This window comes from Protopterus annectens, chromosome 6.part0 (assembly GCF_019279795.1).
Source record: "Protopterus annectens isolate FY-2018-M chromosome 6.part0, PAN1.0, whole genome shotgun sequence".
Classification (NCBI taxonomy): Eukaryota; Metazoa; Chordata; order Ceratodontiformes; family Protopteridae; genus Protopterus; species Protopterus annectens.
In genome coordinates, this window is record NC_056737.1 from 341,089,123 (window position 1) to 341,108,341 (window position 19,219).

Here is a 19,219-nt window from a genome sequence, read left to right on the forward strand (position 1 = left end):
TTATGCACAACCTGGTTGTACGAGTAATTTTTGGACCTTCGTTCCACTTTTAGTTATGGTTTTGTCCAGATTTCTTGACAGATATTTTCTTTTCAGATTACATACCCTCCAAAAACTCATGCTAATGGCCAACCTGTTACTGCATCAACTTTACAAATTTGCGAGAGCAATATTTACAAATTGTCACTGTTTTTCGGCCTTTATCCCAATTTTATTAATGACTTTGTCCAGATTTCTTGCTCTAAGAGGTTAAGAAGATGAAAAGCATCAATTAATATAATACAAAAAAAATCTAACGGTATAATATTTAGATGAAATGGCTCCATAAATAAAATAGAGAAAATTAACTTTTCTCGCAACTCAGACTTCCAGTCGCATGTGCGAATCATATCTTACTTAAATAAAAGGGTAATCGTTTCTTACTCAGACGAAAAGATCGATTAATATAATACAAAAAAAATTGTATATTTTTAAGTAAAATCGATCGAATATAATTGAGAAAATTAACTTTTCTCGCAATTCGTTACTACACTTCACGTGAGTAAAGTAAAGCGCAACCCTTAATCCCCCAAGTGTGAAACAGCTAGCCCTGCCCCTTTCCCAACATGGTAACACCGCCCCTTTTCCGCCCCGTGACGTCAGGTGTGACGTAAACAAGCCCCCTTCAGCCGAGGGAATCTAGCCGCGACCAGTACCTCGAGTTTTGTTCCTTCACACATGATTATAATCAGCTGATGAGCTACTCTAGGCAACTTCTATGGCTGTAAGCAGTATGCACACCGCGATGCGGCAACGGTTGTTGTGCAGCCTTGTTGCATGGCTGGCTGTGCTGCTGCCACTGTACGTAGACGGGTCTCCACATAGTGCGGACACCTATTCCTTGGATGATCGGACCGGACTTGGTCGAGAGTTCGATGGAATTGGAGGACTGAGTGGAGGAGGGGTGAGTAGTAATCAAAGAGTTCAGTAAGTTCACAAAGTAAACAGCAGATGATCATTTTATAATTATAATGGATAGCAGTCATTGCATCCATTTTTTACATGTCACCTGTCTTTGATTTGCAGAACGTGCCTATTTTGCTCTGCCTGTTAAATTTTGATTTTGTGATAAATCATTAAGGATTATTAGTCAATAAAGACATATTCGAGTTTCATACTTTTTCTAAAAAAAATACACGTTGACGTAAAACCTGTTATTCTGTTAATTCTTTAAGTCGATTAGCGTAATTTGTACCAAATGTCCCTGATTTAGGTTTGTCTGCCACCCTCACCCCCGTTTTTGTCCTTTTCCAGCATTTTCAGCAGAGAAACTGAGAGGTTTAGTTTGGGGATTGTTGATTTGGCAGCATCAGCGCCGTGGCAGTGCTTTAAATACTGACATATAACAGAGCCATGCAAAATGTCATTTATGATGCTGGATATAAAGTGATGACCCAGTTGTTCCATTCATTGCTGATGTTAGATAAGGTGGTGTTCTGTTCCCTGCATTCCTAGTTTGGGAGGGAGGAGTAAGGCTCAAGGACCAGTACCTAGTGGAAGGAAGGACAAAACTAAAGATAAGCTTGCACCAGTTACAGACAACTGAACTGGACGGGGAGTAAACAAGCAGAGGAAAACCAGCAACACCTGTAAGAGTACACAAAAAAAAAAATGCTGGAACTGAATGCACCTGTTAAAATGTAACCTAATGATAACATATAAGAAGAGCTGCTATCACACCAGACAGCACATTCTGGTGCAATGTCTGGGACAGATTTCATGTCAAATCATTCTAAGTCTTTTGGATTAAGCACTTGGGCTTCAGACCAGTTGTTTTACATTAGGAAGGTTTGTGGCCTGCACTGTGGTGGCAGGACAGGTAGCTTACATCCTTCTAAGTTGGGAACTGCTGATTGAGGGCTCAATGTCTGTTATTCTAAAAGTGTATTAGTTCTGGTTTAAGCACTTGGGCTTCAGGCCAGTTATTTTACATTAAGAGGGTTCGTGGTCTGCACTCTTGTGGGAGGAGAGGCTGGACTCTGCCCTTCTGAGTTGGGAATTTCTGGTTAAAGGCTTATAGTGCCTGCATATTTGAACTGCTTCTTACTGTAATTGGTACACCTTGTTTGCTGTAGCATAGACTAGATCCAGGCCTGCTGAATCTAGCTTTGTTTGTATGCTTCTTGTTTGCTTGTTATTTCCCTGAAAAGCTAATTCCACCTAAAATGTGGCTTTTCAGCGCTTCTGTGGATCCCTAGTGATATCTGCATTGCTTACTGTACTTATTTCCTTGTTTCACTTGAAAGAAAGTTACTGCTTGTCGTTTGTGCATTTAAGTTACCTGTAACACATTGCATTTAAGTTACCTGGCACTTGCTCACTAAAGCAATTTATATAAGTCAGCACTAAAAAAATTAAAAGCACTACACCCTCACAAACTCCCCTTGAGTACCTTGTTCCCCATTGGCCCTTTTTTTCAATTATAAAGGAATTCCCAATACTATTCTAGCATGTCCAAAGGTCAGTTGTCAATCTCCTCTCCGGTCCAGCTGGTGAATCTGGGAATCTTGAGGCAATGTTACAACTGCTTCATGTACACAGACAACCCTCTCCTCCTCCCAACAAATTCTAACACATGTGAGAGATGCAACCATATAGCCAAACTGGAGGCTAAGCTCTCTCAACTCAGTACTGGCGTAACCAGTCAGGAGGAGAAGGAAACCACACTCACTACAATTCCAGTCTCACATAGACCTACCACGACAGCAAACCAAACACATAAACACACAAAAACATACTCGGAGGCTCTAAATAAAAATCTGCCTAAGCAGCAGAGACCTCCAAATCAGACACCCAAGCAACCGTTATCCCAAAACAAAACACGTGCAACACATAGCTCACAAAGCCAGTGTGCCGAACAGTCACAGCCCTTAAGGCTAAACAACACACCTGATACACTTGTAATAGGTGACTCTATCGTCAGACACACTGACGTCCCGCTCACCAGGCTGAACAAGGAGAAGGTCACGGTGAGCTGCCTGTCGGGCGCTAGGATCCGCCACATAACACAAGCACTCGGGTCACTCCAAGGCAAGTACAAATATGATTCCGTCATTGTCCATGCTGGTGTGAATGACCTGAGATGTACCTCCCTGGACTACATGAAAAGAGACAAAGAAGAGCTCTCTGAGCATGTAGCTCAGGCCGGTATGACCCTGACCTTGAGTAGCATCTTACCCTCACCAAGAATGATGCCACAATATGAAGACAAGATGATCAATTTCAGCAATTGGCTTAAGTATTGGTGTCATTCAAAGGGGATCCAATGCCTGTCAGCCTGGGATGACATGCTCGACAAGCCACGATGCTTCACTAGGGACGGCTTGCACCTGTCACCCCTGGGCTTTCAGATATTGGCAAAGGCTTTTGCTACCCCATAGTGCCTTTTTTAGGCAAGGCTCAAAAGACAAACCCACCTCCATAGGTATCTCAAGGGATAAGAAACTAAGAGTAATGCTACTCAACGCCGGAAGTCTAAACCTCAAGATGCACGCACTCGAAACTCTCCTTAGCATGGAGAACATCGATATCTGTGCAGTAACAGAAACCTGGTTCAAGGCTCCCGAAAGCACCCCAGCACTACCAGGTTATACCTCATACCATGCTTTTCGGCCCCAAAACTTGGACCGAACCACAAAAGGAGGGGGGAGTATCAATATTCGTCAAAGATACCCACACCTCCAGGTTGGTGGCACAGCACGAAGCATCAGAGACTATCCATGTGCAACTAACAGTGGGTAAAACTGCCTTCCAGTTTATAGCCTGCTACAGACCACCCTCCCAAACCCAGGAACCCCACTCGGCCTTCCTGAGAACACTGGAAAATATGAAGGTCTCTCCAAACACCATTATATTGGGTGACTTCAACTACCCAAACATAGACTGGGAGCATTACTCTAGCTCCAACACCCTAGCCCAAAGGTTCCTAGAATTTATAAACTCAAATGCTATGGAACAACTTGTTACCACTCCCACAAGAGGGGAAAACATACTGGACCTGATCATCACCAAATTGGGGAATCTATGCTCCAGACCAGAAGTGTATCCCTCACTGGTAAGATCAGACCATAAACTAATCTCACTGGATATTCACATCCCGACCCCACCCCCTGCCCAGAAAACCACAGTGAAAAACTTCTCTAAAGCAAATTTCACACTCCTCAAAACCGAGGTGGAATCCTTCAAAGCCCCTGGGCCTGTGGAAAATACTGCCCAGACTGCAGAATCCTTTATAAACGCATTCTATGAACACCTTCAGGAATGCATGGATCATGCAATCCCAAATAAAACCAAGACCCAATCCTCCAAAGGCAGACGTCCCGTCTGGTGGACCCCAGCCATAAACAAACTATACAATAGAAGAAGGAAGCTACTACATGATACAGCAAAATCCCAAAAAGGGAAGGCATCTCTGATCAGTATTAGCAAAAAAACTATGGGCACTCATAAAATCATCTAAGGCCAGCTTCGAGAGAAAAATTGCACAGGACACTAAGGATAATCACAAGGCTTTCTTTAGTTATGTTAGGAACCTGGGTGGGAATTCCCAGATATGCTCAGAATTAGACAAAAAATACACCAAACCCACAGACATTGCCAACATCCTAGCTGACAAGTTCAGCTCAAACTTCTCCCCCCCCTCTCCCCACCAAAAGGGTAAATATCTATCCCAGTAGAGTGCTGCCCTCCTGACATCTCAGATGCTCAGGTAAGAGCCGCCCTCTCCAAAGCAAAAAACACCGCATCAATGGGACCAGACGGTGTCCCGGGCTGCATCCTACATGAACTCCAAGAAGAGCTAAACCCAAACATAAAACTACTGTTCACTCTCAGCCTTACTACAGGATATGTACCCAAAGAGTGGCATACAGCACCAGTGGTCCCTCTCCACAAAGGTGATGCCTCAACGGATCCCGGAAACTATCGCCCCATAAGCCTGACTAGCTTGGTCTGCAAAGCTATGGAAAGGATCATCATGGACCTCATAAATAAAGATATTGGGGACCTACAGACACTGGATCCTACCCAGTTCGGCTTTAAGGGCAGATCCTGCCTCTTAAACTGGTCGATTTCTTTGAAACAGTCACCAAGGCCATTGACGAGGGGAAGGTGGTCCACACAGCCTGTCTGGACCTCGCAAAAGCCTTCGATACAATACCCCACTCGGGCATTATAGATAAGCTCACCAGCTTAAATATAAACCCCTATGTCACTAGATGGGTTGCAAACTGGCTCAAGGACAGAACCCACATGGTTAGAATTGCTGGAGCCATGTCAGACTCCAAACCAGTTACAAGTGGTGTCCCACAAGGCTCAGTCCTGGGACCTCTCTTGTTCGGTATATATTTCTCAGAGGTACAGGCCAACACGGAAGGACTGTGGCTGACCAAGTTCGCAGATGACTGCAAACTGGGCGCCATAATCGACTCTCCAGCTGACACAAGCATCCTCCAAAAGGGCCTCATAGAAACAGACAACTGGTGCCAGAGCCATGGCCTCAAGCTAAACGCCAAAAAGTGTATAGTCATCCCCTTTGGCAAAAACAAAGTGCCCACAAATTACCACATAGGTGGTAATCCATTAAGTACAGAAGAAGTAATTAGGGATCTGGGGACCCAAGTTGATAGCAATCTCTCATTTGACAACCACGTAGCTAAAGTGGTTAGAAAAACATTTTATATAGCCGACCTAATCATGAAGGGATTCACATCTAGATCAGGGGAGGTCATTGTGCCTCTTTACTTATCCCTCATCAGGCCCATAATTGAGTACAATGCCCCTTTTGGGATGTACCTTACCAGACACCTGCAGCAACTGGAAAGACCCCAAAAGTACCTCACCAAGAGGATCAAAGGGCTCAAACAGATGCCATATGCTGCCCGGTTAAAGAAACTCCAGCTCTACTTAGTGGCATACCACCTGCTCAGAGGCGATCTGTGCCTGACGTATAAAGCGATGTCCAACCCGGAATTAATGGACATGCTGCACCTCAGAAAATCCAAATCCCATCGAGCCATGCGCTCGAGAGACTTGAACCTCAGCACTGAAATAAATAGGACATGCTGGAGGGACAGATTCATAACCCAGAGGCTCCCTTCACTCTGGAATAAAATCCCAGTCCAGGTTAGGCAGAGTCCCTCGTTTCCTCTCTTCAAGAGGAATCTTGATGAGTGGATGGGAGATCATAGGTTTACCCCCCGGGTATCACTTCTGTGTCACTGTTAGACAGAGGCACAGTATACTAACCTCAAAAGGGCATAGCAAAATTAATTTAAAATGGGTGGCGAAAGCCAAACACACTCTGGCTAGGCTTATAAATGCCCTAGGGCAGATAGCCTAGTATGAACCTATGAACCTATGAAATGTTTGTGACACTACAAACCTGTTATTATCCTGTCCCTCATTTTAATTTATCAGACAGTAATTTCTGTTATTAGAGATATTCTATAAGAAATATTAACCTGTGTGTACTCACATTCATAATAGATGATATTGTCCACAATTCTGTTAACTGTGACTGAATGAATGATATACAGTTGCAATAATGGGTTTAGCTTTTCGTTTTGGGGGCGATGGCATAGTCCCAACTTTTTTATGATTTTTCTGCTTCTCATCCCTATTGAAAGCAGCAATGGGCTAAAAGCAGTTCACCAAATCCTTATGATATTGCTCCCACCTGAGGTGTAACCTGCCACAAGGTGCCAGCTACAATTCCTTTGGCTCTCTGTAGTGACCATCATCTTGTGAAGTGTAATAGTCCTATAATATAGCTAATAGTCCATGATCACTGTACAGTCTCAGATGTCTGTGCCCATGATTGTTATGTGTTGACTGCAGTGGGCAGCATTTCTTATTTTCTGTTATATGCCTTTGGTCCAGTGTCTGAGGGTATGATGTACAGTCTCTCACAGGATGCACAGTTTTTCTGTCATAAAATATTTGTGCGCTATCATCACCTTCTTACAGTACTCTGACTCTGTTTTGTGGATGTTCTCTTCCATGAATTCATTATTAGCGTGGAAAAAAGAAAATAGTAGGTAGGAACTTACCTTAAACAGTGGAATAATTTCTGGTGCAGCACAGTAAATTAACCTGCATCTGACAAGACAGTTTGATCATCCACCCAGAAAGTAAAAATGTTGGTTAGACTAGATGGTGCCAGGTGTCATCTGCCTAGTCTGTCTGACCTTTGAGCTTGTGGGTGGCACAGTGGAGCAGTGGTTAGCATTGTTGCCTCATAACAAGAGGTTCTCTGGTTCGATTCTTGGCTGGGGTGCCTTCTGTATGGAGTCTGCATGTCTGTTTTTGTGCAAGTTTCATTTGGGTGCTTCGGTTTCTTCCCACATTCGAAAGACATGCTTCTGGAGCTTTTCTCCCCCAGCCTCTGCTGTTAATGGGCTCAGTTAGACTTTCCCAGTAAAGACATGTTAAATAAGTAAAGTAAAATAAATAAATTTTAATACTTCAGATTTTTAGACTGAAGTTATGTGGAATCTAGGTATTACTGTATCAAATTAATCATCAGTGATTGAGCTAGGATGTGGTTTATAAAGACAGATCTCAGGATAATATCATCTAATACGAATATGTAATGCAGGGAGAGCCAGGTTGCATTATGTGTCTAAAACCTGTACTGTACGTTTTATATGTCCTAAGCATCTGGCAACACTAGTTCCTTTCTTCTGTTCAGGCAATCCCTCCTGCAGCACCACCTGCACTAAGCAAAGGTTTCTTGGACTCCTTCTAAAGGGGATCTGATTATTCTACAAACCATTGTTAGCCATTCTTCCCATATTGTTAGCTTTCCAACCTATTGGAGGTGTCCAAATATCCTTCCCATTTGAAAATTTCCTATAGTCCATGCATGTCAGTTACAAGTAATTTTATTTTTTTTCCTTACCAGCTGAAATGGGTTTGTAATTTTGTGTTGGTTCATTATGAACAAGTATTAGCTATGCTATTTAAGCATCACATTCCAAAAACATGCTGTTTGGTAGTTCTAAACTACCCATGTCTGTCTGTCTTTCCCGTTTCTGCACCATTGGGCAACAAGCACCTTTCAGCACTCGTCGTTTCTGTAGCAGTTATGGGTTTTATGGGCTGAAGTTGCTAGCCCAAGGCCCAACCCTCCTCTGAGGGTGCAAAGCTGTCTATCTTTCTATCTATGTATCTATATATTTATTGCGTTTTTTCCCCTGCATGCGTGTGACCCTGTTCTGGCTTAAGAGGGTCTGAGTACCAGTTCACTTACCTGATTACAATTTTAAATTAAGTCCTTTATTTACCGAAAATCATTTCCAACATTATTCTGTCATTATTTGTTTGTTTTTATTTCTCTATTTTGATTTCTGTATCTACTCTAAATTTATATTTGCTTTATGCACTGCTCTTGCTAATAAGGGTCCTTTGAATGACCACTCTGGGAATTCACAAATCATGGATAAATAATATGCTCATGCTGCTGAGTTACATGCACTATTTTATTCCCAATGGTAGTACTTTACACAGGAGTAAAGTTCAGACCAGATGACTGAGAGAAGTGGGTCATTCAGAGAAAATTCAAACAGTGCCTTGAGATTGAAAAGCACTTTGCAAGTAACATTTTTAATTACATTAAATGTATGCATGTATTGACCATTACCTAGGTCTCAAGCATGATGGAAGTAAATAAATAAATATATATATATATATATATATATATATATATATATATATATATATATATATAATGTGTGTGTATGTAGGCAGTTAGAGTAACAAATCAACCAGTGTGTTTTAGGGAGCTTGGTGGAAACCAGAAAAATCCATGCAAACAGGATAAGAACATGCAGACTTCATAAACACTTTAAGCGGAGATCAGGACTCAACCCCAGACCCTGGAGCTGTGAAGCACATGCTGCCCTGCTTTGATGACGATGCTGCTTGAATGGACATGCTTGAGTAAATTCCCTTAATAAGGACATGATTCATCATCTCCTTATCAGTTTCACCCCTAACTACTTAAGCTTGCAGTGGGACCAAGCCAAGAAAAACTTGATCATATATGCCATAAGTGTAAGGAACAGATATTGATATCTAGTTTTTTTCAGTTATTATTACAAAAAAAAATCCCTGCAACATTTTAGGAGAGGTTCTCTTTGAATTGGTGACATTTTAGCTTTACTCTGCACATAAGGTGATGTGACTTTGGTGACCCTATAGTAGAACCCCCCCTCCCCATCTTACTGCTGTCAGATGTTCCTCTGTAATATGAAACAGATTTATGGTCACTGTTGGACAAGAAATACTTTTTGGATCAAAGTTAGATATTACACAGTTTTTAGTTGGGTTTTATCTGTTGAATTTTTCAGGTAGGACCTTGTTTTTGCATGAAAGGTGTTGTGCATGTTGTAAGTACTGGAAGCAAGAGCTAGACGAAACAACATATTAATCAGAGGAATACCAGAGAATTATGACCAAATACAGCTACCTGGAATTGCAAAAGAAATCATTGACATTGTGCTGGAAAATAGAGACTTCTCTAAAAAAAATTGAAATGGAGAGAATACATAGAGCACTCAGGAAAGCCCAATCACCTGATATGCCGAGACAAGTCTATGCTAGAATCCTAAATGCTGATCATGCACAGTCTATAATTGTAAGTGCCAAAAAAAGAAGAATATCACATGGAATGGACATAAAATAACCATAGCACAAGATTTACCACTTCCAGTCAAACAATCCAGGCAAGCATTATCTCCCTTTTGCAACTACCTGATAAATAAGAACATTAAATTTCAAATGAAATACCCGGCCACCCTCTGCTTCCAACAAAATAGTGTCAATTATTCAATAAAAACTGTACAAGAAGCCAAATCAACATTTACAAGCATTTTTAAGGAAATACCTTCACTTTCAGCCTAAAGCATAGTTACCAGATCTACCTTGATCAATAATGGACCCCCGAAACACACTGCTGATGTATTAAGGTAAAAAAATAACACCTGAACCCAGTCTAATCCGTAATCTCACTCAGCGTTTTGAAATTCCATTCTTGGGCCTAGTATCAAAGGCGAAAAACTCAAAAGTTACCCTCTGACCTCACAGAATCACTTCCAGGCTATTGGTCCCTCAGTCTAATAACAACAGATCCAGATCAACACCATCACAGCAAAAACATTGTGAAAATAAGAGTTGACATTAAAAAACGGAAGGAGATGACTACAATGTACTTTAAACACCACAGAAGGGACGCCTGTAAATGACACTGTCCACGCTGACTTTTTTTTCCCCCATCTAAACAGTCGACTGCGGAACCTAGCCATTTTAACCAAAGAAAATAAAATAAAATGACTCTGTCAACATTTACACGATTAGCCATAAGTAAACATGAAGTGAACAGACTCCCTAATAAGATATTCTTTCCAGTTCCAGCTAAATAACTCTAAAACTTGAAACGCAAGTGGATAACACAACCTAATAGCTTCAAAGGTTAAAAAGGCAAACATGGCAACGCTAACATAAAACCTAACGCCATGGATCACAGTCCCATGCTATGCATACACTCTTCAAATTAATTGAAACACCAAACAATCGAACCTTACAACAATGAAGATAGCGATAGATAAATGCAATTGTACTCAATCGAACATTCTAACAGTATGCCTGCTAAACAACGCTTACCTGACCAAAATGCTGTAGCCCTCTAACCCTGAATGCGCACGTTTTCATTAATCCTAAAGTTGAACTGCATGCAGATAGTCCTGCCTGGTCATTGTAGCCCTCTCTTCCTTCGTAAAACATGAAGCTTTCAAAGGAGAAGGAAGAAAAAAAAACAAACAACACTTCTCCTCAGACAAGCCTGATGATCAAACAATACAACCTTGCTACCAGAGAGGCGTGGCTTGGCTGAAAGTAAACAGATAGCAAAGGTCATGCAAAGGAAAAATTATAAGCAAATCATCGTGAGGAATAAGATCTTCACTGGCTGGACCTCTCTTCAAGCAAGTGACACTTCTCTTATATATACGGGGCAGCACAATTGCCTACTTGCACTGCAGAATCAAGCTAATTTGCTTTTAATGAAAAGCTGACTGCTTAACTCTTTCCCTTTTTATTTTTATTTATTTATTTTTTTTTGTCAGTAATATTTCTCCTCTGACAGATGGAGACAAATGATAGTTGCATTGTTGCATTACCACTTGTTTTTTTTTAGTGAAAGTGTGTAGAGTTTCCCAGTATATTTTGAAGTAATGGTCTGGCACATATTGTTCAGCAGCTAAGAAACTGGAAAGTATTTTTGCTATAAGTAGCCAGTCTGGGTTTTAGCTTTAACTTTTTGACTTAACATCAGCATCATTAGCTTGCACCGTTTGTGTGAACCAGTTTTTAAGTCCAGCAAAGAGTCAAATATATTTTTTACATCCACTGTTAAATGTCATTGGGCCCCTTAAAAATCTCTTATTAAGTTTTTGAGAATATGTCTTAGATGCGCACAATAATTATAATAGACAATAGCACAGAATTGGTTATGGGTGTTAAGTGAATCAAGGCTTACATTTTCTACTGATTTCATTTAGACTTCCCAGGGTACACTCACAAGTTACTCTTGTAGATTAATCTCATGGGGCTTTTGCGCTGAGCAGCGTATGTAAACCAATAAAATAACCGGAAATACATTACATTAGCCAATAGTGGAGTCTGTTCTTTTCCCACTGTTATGAAACCTTGGATTTAATATAGTTTAAGGTGGGGGCTTGATTCCCCAGTTGAGAGAGAAGTAGGTAGTCTCCTCTCCCCCCCAGTAAAAACAAGATTGTTAAATTGGTTTGTTGAAAGTGATCTTCGCAAACAGACCCCACCTTTACCCTGTTCATTGAAAATACCCCTTTTTCTTGGGATACTTTAGCATAAATGCAGTCATTCCAGTAAATTAAATCAGCCTATTCCCATGGGCCCTAAGATTAAAGAGCAACATATGCAGTTTCTAGCGATCTTCAGTAGACTACCCTTGAACTTATGGACCCAATAACTAGTCCCACTAAGGAAACCTCACACCCACTTTCAAGTTTATACTACCTGGGTAATACATAATCTGTTTGAGATGAATATACGATCTCATATCATCTAAGACACAGGAATAAAAATTGACTCTGGCACTTAGAATAAGACCTCATTCCGCTCATAACACAAAGTGAATGCAAAAGCATTCTTATAGCTTGACTAGACTAACCCCCCGGAAATATAAATACAGGTGGCAAACCAAACTCTGACGAGTTAAATTAAAACAACAGTTATAAATAGTTTATCTGACAATCACATGACTTTCTGAAAGGACACTTGCTGATACTGGGCACCTTAAGGAATCTTACGACATTGTGATCTGGTTTACTTGGGTTCAAGGATAATAAAAAAAAAAAAAAAAAGTTATAATAGACTGAACAAGGTGGGATGGAATATCTTAACAGTAATCTCTCCTACTTTCCCTTACTGATCAAGTGGTGTAGGCACCACTCTTCGAGATGTACAAATGTTCTGCTCTTCCTCTCTTTCATCGAACCTATAGCACTAACATAAAATAGAATAATATGCAGTAACCAAAGCAGGCAGGGAAGATAGCTTCGTGCTAGTGTCTGATGGATCTTAGAATAATAAGCAACATTTGTAAAATAGTTAGGATGATATATTTTTTCACAGTACCTCTTACAGGCGAAAGTTGCTTTGTGGATAGGCACGGGGGGGGTCTGCAGGGGGTGGGTTGTCGCTCATTAACTCATACAACTTCAAAAGTCACTCACTATACTCTCCATTATATATATAAAAACACACATATAACTCGCACAGCAACATTAATATTCATTTCGTATGATGCAGGAACACTCAAACTATAAAGGTAATAAAATGGCAATAATGACAAAATGATAATCCTGGAATCATGGAATGCTAAAGGTCTCCAGAACATTAAGAAAAGAAAGTTAGTCTTGCATTTAATGTACAAATCAGAAGCAGACATAATGCTTCTTCAGGAAACACATATGAATACAGCACAATGGGAAAAAGAAGCAAAAAAGAAATGGATAAAATCAATCATAGCCGCTGGAAGCGAAACTGCATCTAAAGGGGTAGCGATAATAGTTAAGAATTCTTTTAAGGGTATTATAAAAGCAAGTGATCACGACCATAATGGCAGGTGGTGTTACCTAGAGTGCTCTTTCCCTCCTTTCAATAGGAACATATTATTATTGCATGTATACGGTCCATGTATGTACCAGAATGAGTTCATTTATGACTTGTACTCAATCCTGGATAAATTTCCAAAACATATATACCTAATAGGAGGAGATTGGAATATGATTACTAGACCTGAACTTGATAGAACAAGTAAACAAAATAAACAGTCCACCGATCTAACAAATCTCATAAACGATCTAATAGAAGACTTAGCTTATTTGATCCCTTTGAAATCTTTAGACATGAATATGGATCCAGTAAATTTACATTCTTTTCAACCCCTCATAAAACCTGGTCTAGAATTGATTTCTTCCTAATCTCAACACACTTCAAAAAATTTGATATCAATTTTCAAACAGATCCAAGAACCTTGTCTGACCATGCAAAAATCAGACTAGCAATAAATGTAAACAAACCAAATACGGACAAACAGTATAAAATAAATTGGTCCCTGAACCAAAACCTCTTAAAAAAACAAGGTCTTATCTCAGGAAGTAAAAGAAATCCTTACACAAACTAACATTAACTTAGAAGTAACAAATATCCCCTTGGATGTGCAATGGGCAGCAACCAAAGCAACAGTTAGAGGTATACTAATACAAAAGGCATCAAACATTAAAAGACAAGCTCATTTTCATATGGAAAATCTAGAATCTAAACTAAAAAAGCTGGAGTTACAAATGCAAATCAAATATGACCCGGATCTAGAGAAACAAATAATCTCTGTACAAAAACAAATACAAGAAACCCAAATGAATCCCCTCGCTTTTACCGATATTAGACTCCTACATAGATATGCCGAATGGGCCCAAACCCCCTCAAGAATTCTTGCCAGAATAATAAACTTAAAACACCCCTCTTCCACAATAAAACAGATTATACACAATAGTAAGTCATTCAACTCTGAAGAGGAAATTATAAAACTATTTGAAAGTTTATCAAGAGGTATATAGCCCACACCCCACGGAAAATGAAACAGAAATCAATATTTTTTTAGATGACTTGGAATTCCCAAAGATAACAGATATGCAGATAAATACTCTAAAAACATCAATAACTAAAAAAGAAATATCTATAGCTATCACTAAACTGAAAACAGGCAAGTCACCAGGCCCTGATGGCTACACCCCAGAATTTTACAAATCATTCATGAAACATTTAACCCCAATCCTACTCGGTATACAATCATATAATAAAATTTGGAATCACTGATCTATACATTAACAACTCCAAAACGATCTTTATCCCAAAACCAAATACACCTCGTAATGGTACCAGCGACTATCGCCCAATCACACTAATCAATGTGGAAATAAAAATACTAGCATTAATATTGGCCAACAGAATGAATAAAGTAATTTCCTATATCATATCCGACGAACAATTAGGCTTTATGAACAATAGGCAAGTATGGGCTAATACATTAACAATAGAAGCAATAATAAATATGACACTCAAAGACACCTCCCCGAAGTACGCTCTCTCTGTGGACGCACAAAAAGCCTTTGATAGAGTTAATCTAAACTTCATGTTCAATATATTAAAACGGTTTGCTTTACCCGAGGAATACATAAACATGATCAAAGTCTTATATAATAGAGCCACTACAACATTATACATAAACAAAAAATCCTCACGACCTATACATGTAATAAATGGGACTAGGCAAGGTTGCCCGCTATCCCCTTATCTTTTCAACATCTACTCAGAAGCTCTGCTGTTAAAATTGAGTCAAAAAACTGTCATTCACTCATATATATATATATATCTCAAAAATACCAATTAAATACACAGCATACGTGGACGACCTCAACATTTACTTCCAACATCCATCCACCGATTTGGTAAAAATTCTAAAATCCATTGACGAGTTCTCCGCAGTCTCAAACTATGCTATGAACATAAATAAATCTAAAATTTTCACGCTAAATCCCCTTAATCACAAGGAGATATTTTTTCCAGACCCAAGAATCAAAATAGAATACTCACTGAAGTATTTAGGTGTTACCTTCTCTCACCCACACAAGGAAATGATAAAAGACAATTTACACAACGTTTGGGTTAAAATAACAAAGGACCTGGCTAGATGGGAAAATCTTAACCTCTCTCTGCTCTCCAAATCATCAGTCATAAAAATGAACATACTTCCTAAAATCTTGTTCCAATTCCAGGCCATTAGTCAACATGTGACAAACAACTTCTTCCATAAAATGGAAACTACACTGAGTAAATTTTTATGGCACCCGAAAAACGTCAGAATTAGCTATAAAAAACTAACATTACCCAAGGAAAAAGGAGGACTGGCACTCCCTGATTTTCAGATATACTATCACATTACTAACGCCAATCACATTGTGCGTTTGACCCAACTCGACACATCTGATAATTCATGGTACCCTCTATGGATAAAAATACATTACCAACATCTTAAGACATCTACTGTTAACCCCAAAGCTATTCCTTTCCTTAGTAGTAAAATCCTAAGAAATTTTAACATAACATCCGATAATAATCAACAAAGTAACAACTTTTCAATTCCTTATCTCCTCCTTAAATATAAGCAACTGTCTAATTATGGCACAACCGATACACACAAACCCTGAATTTAAATTAAATAATAAAATGTTAAATCTAGAAAAATTCCCGTGTATTAAAAACTGTACAGTATGGGATTTCTACCAAATAAAAAAACAACCTATTGATCACATTGTTGAGCATCTAACTGCAAGCAACAAATACCGCCTGATTATTAAACAAATATTATATTTAGTCAATCTAAAAACATCTGGAATAATGGTAAACATACAAGAAACTCAGCTTTACCAACAACTTATTTCCTATCTACAACAAAAATCTAAAATGCTATCAAACACGTACAAGCTAATCACACGAGCTAAAAATCACAATGAATTATTATTTTCAAAATACTGGGGGACCAAAATTGTAAATCTGTCTATGGCTCAAAAACTAGCCGCGATACGCATAACAAAACTCACACCCTTTAAAAAACTCATATATACTCAAATCATGATTAATAACGACGCTTATCATACACCATCTTTTTAAAATAAAATAAACCCCAACTCCTCACCATTTTGCTCCATTTGCCCCAATGAAATCGCCGATACTCTCCACATTTTCTGGTCCTGTAAAACCGTCTATAAATTATGGTGCTCTCTGAGTGAAATTGGAGAAATCGGGCTATATGAAATCCACCTTATCATGGGAAATGACCATTCTAAATATTTTCCCAAATGTCTACACATTAGAAACCAAACACATTATAGTAACGCTTAGCGCACTACTTAAATCTTACATTGTCCTAAATTGGATTGATAGAGCTAAAATCTCCTGGTCAGAATTCAGAAATATAGCTATCAAATATGTACTGGCAAATAAATTAAAAACTGTGAGCAAAAAGAAACTGTCATATTTCAAAAATTACTTGGGAAAGCTTATAGAAATTCTATCATAGATTAAGTTAAGCCAAAATATAATTCTTAACCCTTTGCTACATTCAAATCAATTTGATTCCTAGCCCCTCATCAAATCAAGCGGAGACAGAATAAAACATACACAAGCAGTAGGCATGAGATGAGTGCCAGACTTACAGATGTTCGCTAACACAAGTACATCTTAACTCAAATTCACATCTTTCTATACCTTAATGAGTGACAACCCAATGTAAATATGTGTAAATATTGTAAATAGTTCTTTAATAGATAGTACTGACTTATGTTTCATTAGATTCTTAATATCAGTTAGGCAGTTAATGTATTTGAGCAGCATCAAATTATATCATAACAGCTTAATGGGAAACAAGGTTCATCAATCTGAACTTTCTTCATATTATAGTTTCATTTTGTCTCTTTGTAATTTTGTTATCAGAATGCCTATACATGTACCAGTAGTCCACAATAAGGATTGTATTGTGTATTTTACTCTATATGCCTGTGAACTGAAACTGAAATAAAATAAAAATTTAATTTAAAAAAAAACTTCACCGACTGAAGATGCAATTGTTACTCAGTAGTTTCACGTTTAATAAGCACCTCCCGTTTATGTGTTTCTGTAGAAACACTTTTTACTTAATATTTGCTGACTTGAGTAAGGACACTGATCCAGGATGAAGTTTTATCAGTCCAGCAAATTATTTTATTATTTAAATTCTGATAAACAGTCAGGCTTACTGAAATCAAAGTTTCCCTTTTCCTCGTGTGACCAAAGAACATAATAAACTTACCTGACTTGCTTGTAATATTTGTAATATTCAGGCATGGCTGATATGACATTCATACCTTGATATCCAGTTTGTTGTGTTCCCCATTACAATATGTAATGGTTTTCTTATTTAATGAGAAGTGCATGCTACCTGGGTCCTCATTGTAGTTCCATGGACTGAAGTTGTGATGTTAAGAATTGCAAACCTGTAGTAGCCAATGCGGAGGAATCTATGCTACATCTGAGGTTGTTTTGCCTTTGAGTATTCCCTTTGTTCTGAAGTATAGCAGTCTAAGAGTTAGTACATATAGTTAGCAGGGCTGTAAGTATACGGATTTCTAGCAAGTCATCAAATCTATTATGTCTGCATCACAAAGTATTGCAGAAGTAAAATACAAAACCTATTCAGGCAAGGTCTTCTGTGACCTTGTTTTTCAAGGGGAAACACTATCATCACAGCTTGTAGGATGGTCATGCTAAGTCTGGCCTAGGGGCTAAACACCAGGATAACAATACAACAACCCCAGAGAGAATTGGGAAGTAAATTGGGAAGGAACTCGTAGCTTAGAGTCATGCTGCAGCAGTGTGAACTGAAGAATGCCACCTTAAGGAGCAGTGGACTTGACAAAAAAAAGCTTTAGCACAAAAACATGTATGGTTGCATGTTTAGTAGGGCTGTCATGTATTTCCTGGATGACCAAGTTGATCATTAATGAACTGCCCAATTGCAGCTAGTCAGATTTACTGTGTATGCAAAACTGCTGTGCTCTGTTCTGGGTGTTGCTCAATGTTTGTGGGAGGACTTGCTTTCCCACAGTATTAATAAAACTTCAAAGGTGCAAATATGAGCAAGTAGCTGCACCATAAGCCCAACACATGAAACAAAATGCTCACAAAGAGTATGTTACTCCAGTCTCTTTATTGTTAAGCGCTTTCTTCCCCAGTATACACCTCGGGGACTTCCTAAGAACAAGAAACTTCTGTTTCTTGTTCTGAGGATCCAGAACAAGAAACAGAATCTTGTTCTGAGGAAGTCCCCGAGGTGTATACTGGGGAAGAAAGCGCTTAACAATAAAGAGACTGGAGTAACATACTCTTTGTGAGCATTTTGTTTCATGTGTTGGGCTTATGGTGCAGCTACTTGCTCATATGGGCACCTTTGAAGTTTTATTAGTAGTTTTTTGGTGCCTTATCAAACAGATTTGTTGTTGTTATTTCCCACAGTATTGGTTGAAGAGTGGGGAGGGGGTGGCTTGCCTTTCTGCAGACATTTTTGGGTGTGCTTTTGGTTTGCTTGAAAGTTATTTCTGTTGTCTGGTGTAATCAATTAATTTGTTTTCTAACATCTGTGTTTTAGTTTTTCACAGTGGAAGTGTTGTTTGATAGATGTATTTTAGCCTGCAAGGCATTCATGGATAGCAAGCAGACTTAATAAGTATTTCTAGAGAAAGAGTCTAAGTTTGAAGACTGGCTGGTTCCTAAAGAAATAAAAATACACACGAGAGAGAGATGCTTTGTCATATCTGTATAAACACAAGCACTATAGATAGGCTGGGTATGCTCACCTTAGCAAGTCTGCCCATTTCTGACTTGACTCGATGAGCTCTGGTCATAGTTCACTACAAGTTTCCCTTGCTGTTTTTTGTCCTCATAATATCATTAGAGGAAGTCATTTATATATTCCATTTGTCTGCCACTATTTCTGTAGGGAAATGCTTCTCTTGCATTATCCTTTTATTTTCATCTTTGT

General features: G+C 39.0%; 1 protein-coding gene across 1 annotated transcript in view; it reads left to right on the forward strand.

The window, feature by feature from the left end:
- The first annotated feature begins 653 nt into the window (after positions 1–653).
- LOC122804310 (galactocerebrosidase-like) overlaps positions 654–19,219 on the forward strand; it is a 553,356-nt gene continuing 534,790 nt past the window's right edge. Inside the window, exon 1 of the mRNA XM_044074101.1 lies at positions 654–943. Coding sequence (XP_043930036.1) covers positions 758–943 — 186 coding nt within the window. The 5' untranslated portion in view covers positions 654–757. The remainder of the gene's footprint in view (positions 944–19,219) is intronic.